Source organism: Emys orbicularis, chromosome 10 (assembly GCF_028017835.1).
Source record: "Emys orbicularis isolate rEmyOrb1 chromosome 10, rEmyOrb1.hap1, whole genome shotgun sequence".
In the NCBI taxonomy this organism is placed as follows: Eukaryota; Metazoa; Chordata; order Testudines; family Emydidae; genus Emys; species Emys orbicularis.
In genome coordinates this window covers 54,650,576-54,669,655 of record NC_088692.1, presented here as the reverse complement: position 1 = coordinate 54,669,655, position 19,080 = coordinate 54,650,576, and the positions used below count along the sequence as shown (strand labels likewise).

The window sequence follows — 19,080 nt, the reverse complement described above, 5'->3', positions numbered from 1 at the left end:
GTCTTTTGAGGGTTATTTATTTTGCAGGATGTTTAACTCCTTCTAGCCATGCGTCACAATGTCACTGAGTAGAAAAGACAGACTCACTGTGGGTGTTAGAGAACTACTGACACATGAGCCAGGACAACCTAGATCTTCCTTGACTGATTTGTACTGCAGTAGTGCCTAGAGAGGCTTCAGCCACATTGTGCTAGGTGCTGTAAAAACAGGTATGAGTGAGTCCTTCTCCAAAGAGTTCAAAATCCACATAGACAATGCACAAGAAAGGATTATTATCTCCATTTTATAGATGGGAACTGAGCCACAGCCTGATTGTGACCTGCCCCAATCAAACAGAAAATCAGCAGCAGAGCCAGGAACTGATGCCAGATCTCCTGAGTCCCACTCCACTGCCTTAACCACAAGATAATCCTGCCTCTACTTGGGAGCTCAGTTCAGGGCTGGCTTAGCATTTGAACAGGAACTGGTACTGTCCACCTCCACTACTTTCAGGACGACTGCTTCCCTGTGACCATGAACTGCCTTGGTAATGTTTGTTACAGGGCATTGCAATAGCACAGACAGCTGTCCCCCGCCGACAGCAGTAGCAATGCAGATTTGTCTAGATTACCTGCTGGATCGACGGGCAGCGATTGATCCAGCGGGGGTTGATTTATCGTGTCTAGTCTAGTCTAGACACGATAAATCAACCGCCAAGTGCTCTCCCGTTGACTCCGGTACTCCACCAGGGCGAGAGGCGCAGGTGGAGTCGACGGGAGAGCATCAGCCATCGACTTACCTCAGTGAAGAAACCGCGGTGAGTAGATCTAATTACGGTGACTTCAGCTACGTTATTCACGTAGCTGAAGTTGCGTAACTTAGATCAATTCCCTTCCCCCTCCCCAGTGTAGACCAGGCCTTATAGAGCCTTGCACCAGCACCTTTACAGCCAACGAGTTATTCAGCCTTCATGTAGTCCGTGGGATTTAGGCCTGGTCTATGCTGGGGGGAGGGGGGATCAACCTAAGGCCTGGTCTACACTGGGAGGGTACTCAATCTAAGTTACGCAACTTCAGCTATGTGAATAACGTAGCTGAAGTCGACGTACTTAGATCGACTTACCGCGGTGTCTTCACTATGGTGAGTTGACTGCTGACACTCCCCTGTCAACTCTGCCTGCGCGCCTCGCAGCACTGGAGTACAGGAGTCAAGGGGAGAGCGCTCGGGGATCGATTTCTCGTGTCTAGACTAGACACGATAAATCGATCCCCGCTGGATCGATCACTGCCTGCTGATCCGGCTGGTAGTGAAGACACCCTAAGTTACGCAACTTCAGCTTCATGAATACGTAGCTGAAGTCGTTGTACTTAGATCTACCCACTGTGGTGTCTTCACTGCGGTAAGTCAACGGCTGCACCTCTCGCCCTGGTGGAGTACTGGAGAGGGGACAGGAGAGCGCTCAGCAGTCGATTTATCGTGTCTAGACTAGACACGATAAATCGCCCCCCCCCTCCAATGCCTAAGGTAGACATGCGCGTGGACAAGCCGGTAGAGCGCGCCTTGCCTGGTCCCTAACCCTGGTAATTAACCCAGGCTGCCTCGCGTCCAAAGGCGGAACACACCCAGCAGCCAATCAGACGTTTCCTTACAATCCGCCCCTGGCGAAGAGCCGTGGAGCTGGAGCTGGAGGGACTCGTCCGGCCCCAAGCTTCCGAGGCGACCAGCGGAGCCGAGCGCTGTGTGCGGAATGGAACCGTTCCGGTGAAATCGGAGCCAGTCCGCTTTGCGGTGGCTGTGCGGGGTTGATGCGCTGTGAGAGGCGCAGAGTCTTTCTGAAACAGACGCGGAAGGCTTTGTCGTGTGTAAGGGGCCAGGATCAGAATCGACGCAATGTCCTGCCCAGTGTGTCTGTTTCTTTACGATCTGTTTCAATGCAGTTTGCTGCTAGGAGGCTGGGAAACTTGATGTAACCCAGACTGTTGGGTTGCCTAATATCTCTGATGAAGCGTTTGGAAGGTGTGGGGCACTCTGCTATCAGAGGCTGTATTCTGAGCTGAGACTTCCTAGCTGCTGTGAAAGCTGCATTCCCTCCTGGCAGGGCAGCGGTCGCGGATTTCCCACCCCCGGGAAAGCGTGGTGAAAGAACCAGTTTGAAAGATGGAGCAAGCAGAAGCTTGGACGTTAACAGGTGTAAGAACAAGGGGGTCTAGAGCCCGTGTAGGCTATAGGAGACAGGCCAGAGCTGTGGCACAGGTCAGAAATGGAGCTAAAACGGCGTTTGGTTCTGTCTATTACACGAGACCAAACTGGTTTATATCAAGATTGGGCCACTAATAAGTTTGTAACTGGGGAGCATAGTTCGGTTGTTGTGGATGGGCCCTTGAGAAGCACTCACTCTCCTGTCCCTCCCTCTGTACCCACATGGGTAGTAGTATGTCCCATCCCACATCAAAATGTAAAGGATGGGGCTGCTGACTTCAACAGAGTCCAAGGTTCATCAAGGCTCTGCTGAGGTTTTGAGGAGAATTGTTGACTTAGCACTTTCAACGGAAAAACTGACAACTGGCATTGGAAAAAATGGAAAGGAACCTTTTGGGAATGGATTGGATGTTTTTAATGGTCCTGCTGTTTTGAATGTATTGTTGATATATTGACACTGAATATTTCTTGATATTTAGTTGAATTTTGAATGATAGCCTCTGGCAGAAGGATTACACTTATCTTTTTACAACTTAACATTGGTTGAAAGGGTTATCTGATCTTGGATCTGAATTTAAGAGCCGTGGATAGCATTTTGATCCCTTTTTTTCTTAGGAAATTGTTGGTACATTAGCAATATGCCTGGTGGCCTTGACATTGACTGGTGATATTTTATATTTTGTGTTTATGAATTTTATTAGCTAGTATCCACTAAGTTGTTCATTTTTATGTTTTATTTCTCAACAAAAATTGTGTGTGTGTGTGTGTATATATATATATATATATATATATATATATATATATATATATAAAAATAAATTAGGCCTTATCATGAAATTGCAGCAAAGGATGAAGTGAGGTTACAAATAAGAAGCTGGAGAAGAAAGAGAGAATGCACATGGAGAATCCTGAATGGTTAAATTTTCATTAAACACGGAAGCTTTTTTTCCCCCTCGTTAATAAATGTATGAAGCCTCCTACCCAAGAGTCTGTTTTGTTACATTAATTTATGCCCGTATTAAATGGCAGAATACAATTGAAATCTTCTAATCTCTGCTTTCTCCTAGATACACAATGTCTTCTGGAAACAACCAGGAATCCCAGACATTAATTAAACCAGCATTCAGTGAAAAAGAAGCCACTGAATTAGTTGAAAGGGTGTTTGGATTAAAAGTATCTGCGATCAGATCACTCCCCAGCTATGATGATCAGAATTTTCACGTTCACATTTCAAGAAGTGAGGGAACAGCAGACTGTGCTGACGAGTATGTTCTCAAAATCACCAACTGTGAAGATAGCCAGAATCCTGAACTCATTGAAGTGCAGACCCAGATCATGATGTTTTTGAATGTTGAAGGGTTTCCTTCAGCTACGCCCCATCTTACTAAAGATGGTAACATAATGTCTCTAGAATCATTAGGTGAGAGATTACAAAATCCTCCAAAAAATTATCCTCTGCTTTGTCATCCTCGTGCCACAACAAGCTACCACTGAGTATCCCAAAGGATTTGTCCCAGTGATTGCAATTGGGCCACATTCTGCTCTGTTACACTTGTATAAATCTGGAGTAATGCCACTGAAATCCACGCCAGCATGAGTGACCTAGAGCAGCTGCATATCTGCAACAGTTGCCCTCTTTCAGGTGCTCAGCTTGCACATACAGCACTCTCTGAACTGTTGCAGTAGCAGTGTGTTGTAGGTACCTGTCCTATAGGTCCAGACACTGCTTCCAATCCACTGTCCCATCGAATTTTCTATTTCTAAAATATAAGCACTTAAACTTTATAGGTGAAATATCACCTCTGCTCTGGGGAGGAGAGCCTTGACCAGAAAGCTCACTGCCAGCATATCCAGTGCACTGTAGAACTGTGCTAGGAAGACCAATTGCACCTATGCAAGTGCTTTCTGTCCCACACTGGCACTACCATGGTGCAGGGAGTCCCAGGGCAACAGGCAATTTTTAAATTAAATTAATGGAGATATCCTATCTCCTAGAACTGGAAGGGACCTTGAAAGGTCATTGAGTCCAGCCCCCTGCCTTCACTAGCAGGACCAAGTACTGATTTTGCCCCAGATCCCTAAGTGGCCCTCTCAAGGATTGAATTTACAACCCTGGGTTTAGCAGGCTAATGCTCAAACCACTGAGCTATCCCTTTCCCCCTAAAGTTAGGTGAGTCTTGCTCAGAATAAGTGCAATTGCAAAAGCACTGATAAAATGCTTGTGAACCCCTACAAGTACTTTTGTGTGTAGGCATGTGAAGTGTATTAAAAGAGATGTTCAGGTAATTAGGCTAAAATTCTCTTTGGTAGCTCTAGCAGGGTGTGACAAGGTGCTGGACAACAGCAGTTGTACCAGCCTTCTGATCTCTGAATCACCAGTTAAATTGCCCTGGAGTAAACTTGGGGACAAAGCTGTGTGTAATTGATAGTTTGGGATGGGCTGAGGAAAACCCAGAAAGCAAAAAAGGCACGGGAATGAAGTGTCCAGGCCAGGGGGAAGAGACAGACTGGCAGGCTTGAGAGAGCCAGAGCCAGGGGAGATCTCTCAGAGGAAAGATATCTTCTGTCTCCCCTCCTTGGCTGAGAGAAGCTAAGGCTTCTATGCTTGTAAATACAGAGTTGCATGAGTTTGTAAAGATGGTGGGGAGAACGCTGTAAATAGATTGCATAAGGTGTTTGACCAGAAGAAGGTCTCTGAGCATAGGTGCTGGAACTAGGGGTTCAGGGGGTGCTGCTGCACCCCCTGGCTTGAAGTAGTAATAACAACCCAAATCCATGCTTTCCATCTTCAGCACCCTCACTATAAAAATTGTTCCAGCACCACTGTCTCTGAGCAGTTTATGTCTAGAAAAAAGACAGGAGTGGAATGATGCCTTGTCACACAGGGTCATAGCATGGTTTAACAGAACTGTGAATTCTCCAAAGGAATTTCTGCACATATTAATTCTAATTTTTCAGTTAACTTGTTTTGACCATGTTATGGCCATTTTTGTATTTGCTTTCTGCAAATGTTCTAATGTGTTTCTGGCAGGACTGTTTGTAGAAACAGCAAATTTTAGCAAATATTGCAGTGAAGGAATCACCAACAAGGAATTTGGAATTCACAATCATGAGTATTCAGACCAGAAACTTAAGCCTATGGGCTATCCTCATCCATTAAGGGAACAGAAACCTGCCATGTGACCTAGGTGGTCAGTCAAAATACCTTGAACTTCAAATAGTGAATGCATCAAACTGCTCAGAAATAGAAACAGAACAGAAAAAGACTTAGCCATAAAAATTATTCAGAAAATACATTCAAATTAATAGATGTGAGAAAACGCTGATCTGCTTGCAGGCAAATCACAAACAAAAAAAAGGCAAACGTCACTAAATAAATCTTATTACAAGTTATTTCCCCAGCTCCATGGTTTGGGGCTGTAGTTTCAAACACAGTTCAGACCCATCTACAATGCAAGAACATGCATGGTGGGAGAATACTCTATTGAACCTGGTTCCCCCAACACTGTAATTTCAATACAGTAACCAGGGCCATTGAGACTCATCACTCTGATAGAGAAACCTGTTATTTTAGGTTCTCTTTAGTCCCGCTGCAATCAATGCAAAGTCTGCCATTGGTGTTGGATCAAGCCCTTTGTGCACATGAAAGGGGAACCTTCCCAAGGTGTGTCACTCTCATACGTAAAGGCACGGAATTGCACTTACACTCCACGTGCGCTGAGCGCTGGCCTTTCCTAATGTCACCTAGTAAATCTATTCTTTGAATTGTCTCTTTTTGAGCTGAGTTTGATTTCGTTTATGATGGGAGAAACCTCCTTGTCCTTACACACAATGATCTTCAATGGAGTGTATTGAAATGATTCACAATCTATCTCTTTGCCTATTAGGTACTGGCTCTATGACAAAAAAGTACATGGTGAGACTGCTGACCTACCTCCCAGGCATGACCACGGCAACAATCTCTACAAATCCTCACATTTTATACGAGATTGGGAAACTAGCTGCCAGACTGGATAAAACTCTCACAGAGGTGAGACTTTTTGTTCTCAGCATGCAAGTGGGAGTGATCTCTTCCCACCTAGTATTTTATGCATTTCATAACATGTATAACTAGCGACATATCACAGTATCAGAGACATTCACATAAGTCCTGCAGCTTCAGAGCTACCTGCAAACACCGCCTGAACACTGCAGACATAGAGTACTCAACACACGACAGTGCTCTTGTGCATGGCTCTGTAGTACGTAACTATGCCCTAGCCATGGCTTCCCTTATTCTTTCCAGGCTTGAAAAGAGAACACAACCACGTTGTTAAGTACTACAAATCTGCAGCCACTTAGGACTCCATGTTTTTCACTATGTTTCATATCGTGACCAACCGGAATGCCTCAGTGAACCAGGGTTAGAACGTGGATCCTCCTGCTTGGACTGAGCTGTCTCCTCTGCTAGCTGCCTTCACCTCAAAGAGCTTGTGGTTCTTATGGCTGCTCTGTTTTATGCCAGAACTGGTGCAGTGCAGACCAGCCCAGAGAACAGGGGAGCAGTATCTAGCTTCCCCCAATCCTGTGTTGAATGGATCTCGAATGCAAGATTGAATCTAGTCCTTGGCCTTCAGCCATGTTCCTCAGCGCACATAATAGTGGATAATATTAGACAAGGTCCCCAAACCCACCCGTGGCTTTACTGTTTAACAGCATGTCTGCCCATTATTTTACCTTGTACTTTAGGGTACGTGTGATGCTCTTGTGGTTAAAGCACCTAACTGGGAGTCTAAAGATTGGGGTTCTATTCCCAGCTCTGCCACAGACTTACTGTGATCTTGGTCAAATTACTTCACCTCCCTGTCCCTCTCAGTAAAATGGAGAGAATGCTTCCCGCACACAAGAGCTATGAAGCTGAATATATAAATGTGTGTAAAGTTCTTTGAGATCCTTGAATGGAAGGCACTATAGAAATGCAAAAGACTTCATAACAATGCACACAAACAATACAAGTGAAATTCTCCCTTCCATTCTGGCCCCTTTACATAGGGTTAAAGGGCCAGAGTACTATTAAGGGGTCCTAAAAGCCTCAATTCTGGTCGGGGGGATGATTTCCCTGGCAGAATCACTGCAGCAGGCAGTGATGAGGCTGTTTGTAAGGAACCCCTTGCAAGCTCTGGCGTGTAGAGGGGAGAGGGGCGGTGCTTCAGAATCCAGGAGTGTGGAGATTCTGGACAATGCTGCATCCTACAGGGAAAAGCTGTCTGCCTTATTCCAGGGCCTCTACAACCCCTGGGGCAATCCAGGAACAGGAGGATACAAAGGTGGCTTAAAGCTACCATAGACCCCCTACTGCATGGGCTGCACATTTTAGGCTGTGACTCACAGAATCTCGTCCTATGTGTCTTTCTTACTAATAGAGACACAAGGTGGGTGAGGTAATATTGTTTATTGGACCAGCTTCTGTTAGTGAGAGAGACAAGCTTTTGAGCGACACAGCTCTTCTTAGTCCTATTCTTCACAGAAGTTGGTCCAATAAAAGACATTACCTCACCCACTTTGACTCTCTAGTATCCTAGGACCGACACGGCTGCAACTACACTTTCTTTCTTATAGTTATTTGCCTTCTCCCTCTGGCTATTGTCTGTATTTTGTTGACGGTGTAAAGGAAATGTGTGCATTCCCAGTTTTAGATGTACTTTTATGACTGGGAGTCACTCTATTTTGAAGCACATTTCACTGTGTATTCAGAGTGAGGAATATTTTTTCTCTTTAAACTTTAAAAATGCTGAACAGAGCAAAAGTGATGGTGTCTGCTCTTTAATGTGATTCCAGCAGGTCAGCTATTTTCAATTTTGATATATCCTGAATTAGTGGAGAGTGGATAAGGCAGGAGCGATTCATGTCTAATGTGTGACGCAGCGGCTCAGGGAGCAGTCATTTTTACGACACCACATGAAAAATTCACTTCACCTGCAAATAGCCTTCCCTTCTCCACCCCCTTAACCTCCTCTCCCTCACTTAAACTAAAAATTCTTCCTTCTCTTCTTTCCACCCAGTGGAGAGATGTTCAGGCAAAATCACTTATGGCCAGCTAATGAGAACATCCTTACTTTGCTCCTGTTCGTCAATTTAATTTGGCTTTCAGCTGAAAAATACCTATAGGAATTCTCAAATATGATGGTTATTGTTAAATGAGTCCCCCAGCAATGAGCCTAGTCTGGTGGGTCAGATTATGACTGTGAATGTGAAGGTATGTCTGCTCTGCAATCAGGAGGTGTGATAGCTGCACATGTTGGCAGTTCCAAGTTACCTTGCTAAAAATAGCAGTGAAGTTGCAGCGGCATGGGTTAGGTGTTAATATGTACTCAGGTGGGTAACCTGTGTCTCCACCTGTGTCGCTGCGATTTCACTGCCATTTTTAGCAAGCTAGGTCAATCAAAGCTAGCTTGCAGAGGCAGTGCTGCCCCATTGGGGTCCCTAAGCAGGAATATTTTGGGGGGACCTCCCACACATCACACATAATAAAAAGCAAATAGGGGGCCCTCCTTGAGCTGCTCGGGTCTGCTTATGCCTAGCGCCAGCTCTGCTAGCTTAGGTATAGCTACATGAACTGCAGTCAGACCTCCCGATTGTGACGTAGATGTACCTTAACTGGCCATATGCCAGCATGATGGAGTATATACATTTCTTCAGCAACATACTTTCCTACTTGTGATCTCGTCCAATTCCCCTTAACTACACCCAAGAATCATTAGCCATAACTACACCTGGCAATAAGAACAAAAGAGAATCCCCCCTATTCTTTAAAATCCCTTTTAAATTGAGTGTGCACTGATGATTAGTGCACTGTTCTATGGAGTTCATTGCAGCTGTGGAGGCCAAAAAGCTTTCAGACCCAGTGTGCCCCACGGTTGTGCTAGACCTTTTTCAGATGGGGCAGATAAAATCTCTGATCTAAATGCCTCTGGACTTTGTGAGAATTTGGATCTGAATCCAAACTTTGCAGCTCATGAGCCAGCCATCCTTAGGGATTTTAGCAGCTAGTGACTGGGATTATGTACATTTGCAGCCTGAAAATCGCGTTCACTCATTATTACAGCTATATCAGGAGCTGCCCAGTGCCTGAGAGATGATTTGAGAGATGGTCTCTGAAGGCATCGGAACAGAGGCATGCTCTTTTTGTGAGTGAATAAAGCTAACACACAGGACAATACTGTTAGAGAGGAAGGATGGTGCAGTGGAGAGGCCATCAGGAGACCTGAGTTCAGTTCCTTGCTCTGGCACAGACTTCCTGTGTGACTTTGAGCAAGCCACTTTTATTCTTTCTCTGCCTCTGTTCCCCATCTGTAAGATGAGGATAATAGTACTTCCTTACCTCACAAAGGTTTTGTAAGGATTAAATACATTAAAGATGGTGAGGTTCTCAGATACTGGTAACAGGAGCCATAAAAGTACCTAAGATAGGTAGATTTATACGCATTAAATATATATATACCCAAGGAAAACCGGACAGAATCAGCCTACTGTGTCTGTCTGCAGCTCCTTTCTCTATTAGTGCTAACCTCCCAACGATTGTCTTCAGAGCCAGAGTTCAGCTATGGGGTCTTAGCCATACCCATAATTAGTATAACCCTTCCTGTAGGAAGAGCTTCTTCTATTAATAGATTGTCCTCCATAATAGAATTGCTGCTTGACCTTAACTGCTCTGTGGCTCATCTGCAAAATGGAGATACTATTGCCTACTAATCATTGGAGTGTTCATTTATGAATTTACGTATCATGGCCCCCAAAGTTCCATTAAACCTCTCCACCAGGCCATTGGTTTGATGGTGATAAGGGGTGGCAACCAAGTGATTCACCCCATGAGCTTCCCACAGGTTTTTCATGGTCCCTGCCAGGAAATTAGTTCCCGAATCTGTAAGGATGTCGGAGGGCCACCCTACCCTGGCAAAAATGTCTGCTAATGCCTGGCACACACTTTTAGCCCTGGTGTTGCTTAAGGGTACTGCTTCCGGCCATCGGGTAGCAAAATCCATGAAAGTCAGTATGTACTGCTTTCCTCTGGGTGTCTTCTTTGGGAAAGGACCCAGAATATCCACAGCTACTCGCTGAAATGGGACCTCAATTATGGGTAGTGGCTGGAGAGGGGCTTTAACCTGGTCTTGGGGCTTTCCCACTCGTTGGCACACCTCACAAGACCGGACATAATTAGCAACGTACTTGCCCATTCCCTCCCAGTGGAAGGACTTCCCCAACCGGTCTTTGGTTCTGTTCACCCCAGAATGGCCACTGGGATGATCATGGGCTAAGCTCAAGAGCTTTACCCGATACTTAGTGGGAACTACCAACTGTCTTTGAGGAGGCCAGTCTTCCTGGTGCCCACCAGAAAGAGTCTCCTTGTATAAAAGTCCTTGTTCTACAACAAACCGGGATCGGTTAGAAGAGCTGAGAGGCGGTGGGGTGCTCCGTGCCGCCGCCCAAGCTTTCTGAAGGCTGTCATCTGCTTCCTGCTCGGCCTGGAACTGTTCCCTTGATGCTGGAGACGTCAGTTCCTCCTTGGACTGTGGACTGGGGCTTGGTCCCTCTGGAAGCGATGCAGGTGCTGGGGCTGTTTCCATTGACTGTGAACCGCTGTCCGCTGGTGCACTATGTGGTATTTCAGGCTCTGGCTGAGCCTCTTGGGTAGGGTTATCTGCTGCTTCTGCCAGTTCAGGCTCGCTGGTGCCCTCTGGCGTTGGAGTGGTAGACGGGTTTGCAAGCGCTGGACTCAGTGCTGGCAATGGTTCTGGCGCTGGTTGTGTTGCCAGTTCCGGTTCTGGGACTGGCTTTGGCTGGGTCTCTGGGATTGGATCCACTACCGCTGTTGCAGTCGTTGGCAGGGGATCCGGTTCCACCACCTTTGTTTGGGTCTCTGGTAACACAGACGGGGCCCTGGTGGACGGCTCAGGAACAGGGATGGGGGTGAAAGCTTGCTTAGCCTGGCTGCGGGTGACTATTCCCACCCTCTTGGCTAGCTTCACATGGTTGGCCAAGTCTTCCCCCAGCAGCATGGAGATGGGATAATTGTCATAGACTGCAAAAGTCCACATTCCTGACCAGCCCTTGTACTGGACATGCAACTTGGCTGTAGGCAAGGTTACAGACTGTGACACGAAGGGTTGAATTGTCACTGGAGCCTCCGGGTTGATGAGTTTGGGGTCCACTAGGGATTGGTGGATAGTTGACACTTGTGCCCCAGTGTCCCTCCAAGCGATAACCTTCTTTCCGCCCACTCTCAAGGTTTCCCTTCGCTCCGAGGGTATGAGAGAGGCATCTGGGTCTGGGGATCTTTGGTGTGATTGTGGTGTAATGAACTGTAATCAGTTGGGGTTCTTGGGGCAGTGAGCCTTTATATGTCCCAGTTCATTACATTTAAAACATCGCCCTGCTAAGGTATCACCGGGGCGATGTTGGTTGGTGGAGACTGGTGTGGTGGGGTGAGAAGGCGTCTGGGGTTTCCCTTGGGATGTGGGTGGGGCCTTGGGTTGTCCCCGGTGGTAAGGTTTGGTTTCGGGTTGCCCCTTCTGATATTCGCTCCAACTGCTACTAGTTTTTTTTCTTTTCTGTCACCTCCACCCATTTGGCTCCAATCTCCCCCGCCTCGGTTACAGTTTTGGGCTTCCCATCTAGGATGTACCTTTCTATTTCCTCAGGAACACCCTCTAAAAACTGCTCCATTTGCATTAGGAAGGGCAACTCTTCCGTAGATTTAACATTTGCTCCTGATATCCAGGCATCCCAATTTTTCCCAATGTGGTAGGCATGTCGGGTAAATGACACATCGGGTTTCCACCTTAGGGCTCTGAACCGCCGACGGGCATGCTCAGGTGTTAGCCCCATTCTGATTCTGGCCTTGTTTTTAAAAAGTTCATAACTGTTCATGTGTTCCTTAGGCATTTCAGCCGCCACCTCTGCTAAGGGTCCACTGAGCTGTGGCCTCAGCTCTACCATGCACTGGTCTGCAGTGATGCTGTATCCAAGGCAGGCCCTTTCAAAATTTTCTAAGAAGGCCTCAGTATCATCGCCTGCCTTGTAGGTGGGGAATTTTCTGGGATGGGAAGTGGTACCTGGAGAGGGGTTGTTAGGATTGGCTGTTGTATCCGGCCTAGCCCTTGCTACTTCCAGTTCATGCTTCCTCTCTTTTTCTCTCTCCTCCATCTCTTTTTCTTTCAGCTCCATAGCTCTCTTGTGGGCCTCCTCTTTGGCTTTCTCTTCTCTTTCTCTCAGCTCCATAGCTCTCTCATCAGCTTCTTTCTCGAGTTTTTTTAATTGAAGCTGTCTCTGATGTTTTTTTTCATTTTCTTCTGCTTCTAGTCTGGCCAGTTCTATTTTGTTAGCTACTTCTTTGGTAGTCATTTTCCTGTTTTCTTGTGCTGGGCCACACCCCTCTGCAGTTGACTGAAACTGGGATGCACTCAGCTCAGGCTGCTGCTGAGGTAACAGAGACTTTCTAACTAGCTATTTCCGAGGAGGTAGAAAGAAAAAAAACAATTCAGCTTGTAAATTCCTTTTACCAGTTGTTTGCTCAATGATTGAACCCTTCTCTTAACAAAGACTCTTGTTAAAGAAAACTTAACACCTCTGCCTTCAGGCAAGGAGAGATAAGATATGCATCTACCTTCAGCTCTGCTTTCCAAGCAGCTAGAAGGAAAAAAAAATCTTACTGGCTTTTGGGTTTAAAATGATTCCCACCGCTCTGCCACCATGTCAAGGCTGCTTCCCCACTTTGAACTTTAGGGTACAAATGTGGGGGCCTGCATGAAAACTTCTAAGCTTAACTACCAGCTTAGATCTGGTCCGCTGCCACCATCCCAAAGCTGATTCCCTTCCCTGGGTAGCCTTGGGAGACATTCACCAATTCCCTGGTGAATACAGATCCAAACCCCTTGGATCTTAAAACAAGGAGAAATTAACCATCCCCCCTCCTTCCTTCCACCAACTCCTGGTGAATACAGTTCCAACCCCCTTGGATCTTAAAACAAGGAGAAATTAACCATCCCCCCTTCTTCCTCCCACCAACTCCTGGTGAATACAGATCCAACCCCCTTGGATCTAAAAACAAGGAAAAATCAATCAGGTTCTTAAAAAGAAGGCTTTTAATTAAAGAAAAAGGTAAAAATCATCTCTGTAAAATCAGGATGGAAAATAACTTTACAGGGTAATCAAACTTAAAGAGCTCAGAGGATTCCCCTCTAGCCTCAGGTTCAAAGTACAGCAAACAGAGATAAACACTCTAGTAAAAGGTACATTTACAAGTTGAGAAAACAAAGTAAAACTAACTCGCCTTGCCTGGCTGTTTACTTACAAGTTTGAAATATGAGAGACTTGTTTGGAAAGATATGGAGAACCTGGATTGATGTCTGGTCCCTCTCAGTCCCAAGAGCGAACAACAACCAAAACAAAGAGCACAAACAAAAGCCTTTCCCCCCCCCCAAGATTTGAAAGTATCTTGTCCCCTTATTGGTCCTTTGGGTCAGGTGTCAGCCAGGTTACCCGAGCTTCTTAACCCTTTACAGGTAAAAGGATTTTGGAGTCTCTGGCCAGGAGGGATTTTATAGTACTGTACACAGGAGAGCTGTTACCCTTCCCTTTAGTTATGACAAATGCAAAGTGAGGTCTTCCTTTCATCTTTGATTAATCAAAGTAACGAAGGCCAATAAATCAGCTAGTAATTGAGTTTCTGTTACATAAGAGAACTTTGTACTCTGTAGTACTTTTCATTAACCTCTGCTTCTCATTTTCTGGCTACAGACTTCAGATAATTGTACTACTGAAATTTGAATTGCCAGTGTTACTGACCATGTTTTTAAATGTTAAGCGCATTTATCAGTGTGGGAAAGATAATTTAGTGTTACAAGAGTCCATGGTGTTAAAATGCAATGCGGTTGAAACAATTTAAATAGACAAGCTGCTCTCAGAATATATATACGTTACATTATCTGAAGAAAGAGAGAAGTAGATGATTAACTTTAATGAAGAATGGGGAAAAATCCATATGCCCCATATAACTTCAGTTATACAAGTTTCATTTATTTAAAAGGAATAACCTTCTTCTTGTCACTCAAGAGACACACAAAATCTAAGATTACTATAGCTGACAGATAGTAGAGAAAAATAATTTCCTTTTTTCCCCCCAGTTAGTTTCCTTGTACATTTGACAGCACTTTGTGTATAGTAAGTTTCACTGTTTCCCCTATTAGATTCTCTGTTTGCCTGTGTGGGTCTTACAGAGCCACAGGGGAGAGAAAAACATTTTTTAAATAGCAACATGTTATGGTAAAACCATAAATATTAGCAGGGGATACTCATAGGAAGGTATAGAACCTGAGTAACATATAACTTGTATTTTAAAACTGTGTAGATTTCACATTGATGGTGTCCCTCTCTCCTGAACAGCTGACATTGCCTGTTATAGAAGGTTAAAATTGCAATGTTTGATCACCAAGTGGCATTGTTCTTACTAGTACAGTGCTTCTTACTGCATCAGAGATGCTGTAATAGTATGTAATCACATGTTAGTTTTGAGGCAGTATCCTGTTCATTGTCGTATCTGTGATTTTCATCCATACTTCTATTTTCAACTATCCCAAACCAAATAAACAATACCAAACCAACATGGGGCTAGATTTGCCACTGCAATGTGCTTTTGCACTGCACCACTGGCAGAATCTGCCCCTAAAACCAGCTTAGCCAAGCCAACCCAAGGAGATTGTGCCAATATAAGAGTGGCAAAAATTAAGAAAGGCACTGGTATGCCACTCCTCCTCTATGCTGCTTTCAGAAATTACCTGCACATGTGCAAGAGAGAGAATGGCTTAGTGACCTAAAGATTAAGTTTGAAATACCTAGATTCCCTGGATACACAGGGTCAAATCAGAGTACGGTTGACTTGGCTGTTCATCTTTTCCAAGTAAATAAAACGAGATGCAGTTAGTTTACTGCGTGCAGATCTTATGGGTGAGTGTCTGCCTGTGTTGAATGGACATTAAAGGTCCCATGACACTTTTTATAAGCCTAGAGCTTTGCTCCATTATCATTGGCCAAAGTTTCCTATCCCTTGCACTGTTGTGCAGTATGCTGAGAGCCAGCTGGTTGACAGACTCTATCCCAGAAGTGGTTGCATTTAAATGGTCAGATTGTATCCACTTTTGGTAAATACCTTCAGGTTCTGTCTCTTTTACACTTTGGCAGCAGTTGTATGTATAGCTTGTGCCCAAAAAGTGTTATTGGATGTATGCAATTTGAGAGGCACTGTGGGATTCTTACGGATTAAAGTTTCTACGTGTATGTAAGATATTATCATCGCCAGCACTTCTATAATATTTTAAAGAATGATGAATTGCTTAAATTAATCTTTGTTACTAAAAGATGTGGATGGGTATCAATGTACTGAAACCAATCATCTTCCAGGACACCGTTGGTATTGTTTCCCTGAGCAGCTAGTCAAATTTTGGGGTACTGGAGATGTTCCCGGTGAAAGTAGAAATTGATGGAGTCTGGTATTTTCTTTGATGCAATCTTGTGTATTTACAAGGAATGTACCAAGTCCTGCTTTTCCAAATGCAGGAGGAACCAAAAACAAAAAGAGCAGTTTCTTAGCTTACTGCCCAAGCCTCTTTAGCCAACAGCCCCAAAAGCCCTCTCTCGAGCTTTTTCCAGGATGATACTGTGCTCAGATGCTACTGCTCGGATTTTTTGCTTTTTGCCCCTGTCCCTCTCTCTGTTCTTGTCTGTCCTCAGCTTCTGTGTTCTCTGCTTCTTTCTCTAATGCACGCGCGCGCGCGCACACACAGTCACAATGGGTGTGGAACCATAGTGCTAGTTTCTGGGGAGATTCTATTAGGCCTTGTTTTTAGGTGTGGACCTTAAGTGTTTCTTACAACTATCTTAAGGGAAGGATTTTCACACTTCAGCTTGAATGAGGCTTTAATTTCAGACCATCACAAGATTTCACATGGTATGAAATGACAAAGCAAAGCCCCCTCTCCATGGACTCCAAAGCCCATTAAAATCAATGCATTCCAACTGACTTCATTAAGCATTGGATCAGGCCACTTCTTCATTGTAGCAGAGCTGTTGTATACAGTCTTTTTTTCTTTCTTGTGTTTTCCTTAAGAAATTCCATCATCCATCAATAAAAAGTCTGCATCGAGGGAAGTTCATTTGGAACTTGGCAAATGTTCCTCTTCTAGAACAGTATATTCATGCCCTGGGCCAGAACAGTTATCGTGAAGTTGTGGAGCAAGTTATTCAGCAGTTCAAAGATAAAATAGTACCCAAGCTAAGGAATTTTCGAGCCTGTGAGTATTTTTAATACAATTATACTGTAATGTAATGTAAGAAATTTTTAAAAGGGAATGTGTTTGTAAGAGGTGGCAAATTCAAGGCACTGTAGGCAGAAATTATTTACTTTATCCACAGGACATGTACAAATTTCCCCACAATGCACCATGAGCATGCCTCAGAAACAGGACTGGGAGGGAATCATCTCAAAGAATGAAAGGGGAGTTCAGTCTCAGGGCTTGTCTACACTGGCACTTTACAGTGCTACAACTTTCTCGCTCGGGGGTGTGAAAAAACACCCCCCTGAGCACTGCAAGTTGCAGCACTGTAACATGCCAGTATAGACAGTGCACCAGCGCTGGGAGCTACACCCCTCGTGGAGGTGTTTTTTTTAGTGCCGTGACTACACAAGCCACGTTAAAGGGCTGCTGTGGCAGCGCTTTAACGTTGCCAGGGTAGACAAGTCCTCTGTTGAGACTGCCACCTACAGTGAGGTTTTTCATTATGTAGACACCAAATGGTAGAAATAGGCAGAGACTACTAACTCATTTAATATAGGCCACCAGACAGCTATCAGATAGCAATGTCTTTGAAGTCCTCTGTGCGATCCCTTGCATTTGGAATGCACTTAGCATATTGTGGGTGTTACCACAAGCTAAATAATAAATCATCACGATCCCATTGCCAGTTGCCATCTAGTCACCTATTATATAGGATTAATGAAGCTAAGGTTCTTATTAGGAAGCAATGAGACCAAGCAAGACATGATGGGTTATAGGAATATTGTTATGCCTTTGTTTTGTTATGAGATAGATCAGTATATGTATCCATTCACACTCCGAGTATTCACATATGATGAGGAAATCAAGTGCATATTTTCAGTGTCAAGAATCAGGGGGTAGCCGTGTTAGTCTGTATCTACAAAAACAACAAGGAGTCTGGTGGCACCTTAAAGACTAACAGATTTATTTGGACATAAGCTTTCGTGAGTAAAAACCTCACTTCTTCGGATGCATCGGTTTTTACTCACGAAAGCTTATGTCCAAATAAATCTGTTAGTCTTTAAGGTGCCACCAGACTCCTTGTTATTTTCAGTGTGGTTTTCTTAAGAGAATGAAAAAAGCCAGAGGAAAGTTTCTTCTGTTTATTATTTACACATAATATTGTTCCCATTTTTTCTGCATTTAGGTATCAATCATGGGGACCTCAATGACCACAATATCTTATTAGATTCCAACACTGCATCACCAGAGAATCCACAATATAGAGTGTCTGGTATTTTGGACTTTAGTGACATGAGCTATGGTTACTATGTATTTGAATTAGCAATAACTATCATGTACATGATGATTGAGAGCAAGGATCCTCTCAGTGTGGGAGGGCATGTTCTTGCAGGGTTTGAAAGCATTGTACCATTGACAACAGATGAGAGAGACGCCCTGTTTCTCTTGGTGAGTGGTAGATTTTCTCAGTCACTTGTCATAGCCTCATACACTTCCCTCTTGTATCCTGAGAACAAAGAATACCTAATGATCACAGCAAAAACTGGATGGAAGCATTTATTAAGAATGTTTGACGTGGGCCAAGAAGCTGTAGAGAAGATTTGGTTTGAGACTGCAAAAGCATATACGAACAATGAACCTGTGTAGCTTTCATACCTTTATTACAGACACAAATGTTCATATACTTACAAGTAAAGATGCACCTAACAATTTATGTAATTGTACAATTTGTGTTCACTACAGTTTAAAAAGTAATTTTAAGATAAAATAATGCATTGGGAATGTTTTCATAGATGTATCAATGGCTCTTAAGACAATGATTTTTTTAAAAAAACTACAAGGTGTCTGCTCATGTTCAGTTACCAGGGTGGTGCATGCACACTGAATACTTACACACCCAAACAGCCAGTCATGTATATGCCTAGAGATAGTCACTTGGTTTGCTAAATGTGCATTGAAATTGTACATTTTTTTCACAGGTAATTGCCCGTGTACAGTTTAAAAAATTGGGCTCAACATTGTTACCTAGCAGCTCTGTGTTCTTGGGGAACCAGGGCGCAGTACCCAGCCTGTCTGACTCATGGAAGACCTTCCCCCTTTTCCCCTGCTTTCCCCCCTACCCCCTCGCCTCTGCTTGAACCAAAACCGATCAGAAGAAAGACTTACAAAAAGCAATGAAAAGGCAGTGGGAGACACACCTAAACCCCTGGGATAAGGGTGACAGGATTAAGGAAACTCCCCTAGCCTCATTTGCATCGAAGATGGGACAAGGAGGCATCTCTATTTGCATACAGAATGGAGAACAGAGATTCCAAGGCAAGAACCGCACAGAACTCTGGGCCCAGAAAAGCAGGGAGGCACTGCATGACGGGGGATCTCTGCTCCAGATGTTAATGAACCCATGCCTGCACACACCTAGCTCAGTAGTTATCAGACCAATTCTAGTAATAAATCCGTTATTGGTAGTGAAGCTCCCTAATTGCATTGTGAACTCCCTCCCAGGAACATGGCCCATAGCCAGAAATGATCAGCTCCCATTGTCTAGCCTGAACAAAACAACTTTGGTATACTCCCTTGAGCCATCAGTTTACAC

General features: G+C 44.4%; 1 protein-coding gene across 2 annotated transcripts; it reads left to right on the top strand.

Annotated features, from left to right (window-relative positions):
* The first annotated feature begins 1,734 nt into the window (after nucleotides 1-1,734).
* HYKK (hydroxylysine kinase) lies at nucleotides 1,735-18,625 on the top strand. Of its 2 annotated transcripts, XM_065412483.1 has the most exons (6): nucleotides 1,735-1,841; nucleotides 3,246-3,598; nucleotides 6,066-6,208; nucleotides 16,319-16,502; nucleotides 17,674-17,936; nucleotides 18,467-18,625. In XM_065412483.1, exons 2-6 carry the CDS (start codon nucleotides 3,253-3,255, stop codon nucleotides 18,623-18,625), a joined length of 1,095 nt encoding a protein of 364 aa, XP_065268555.1. In that variant the 5' UTR covers nucleotides 1,735-1,841; nucleotides 3,246-3,252. The 2 variants fall into 2 exon arrangements, with proteins under 2 accessions (XP_065268555.1, XP_065268554.1); XM_065412482.1 differs by lacking the exon at nucleotides 18,467-18,625 and having other exon boundaries at nucleotides 17,674-18,229.
* The last annotated feature ends 455 nt before the right edge of the window (nucleotides 18,626-19,080 follow it).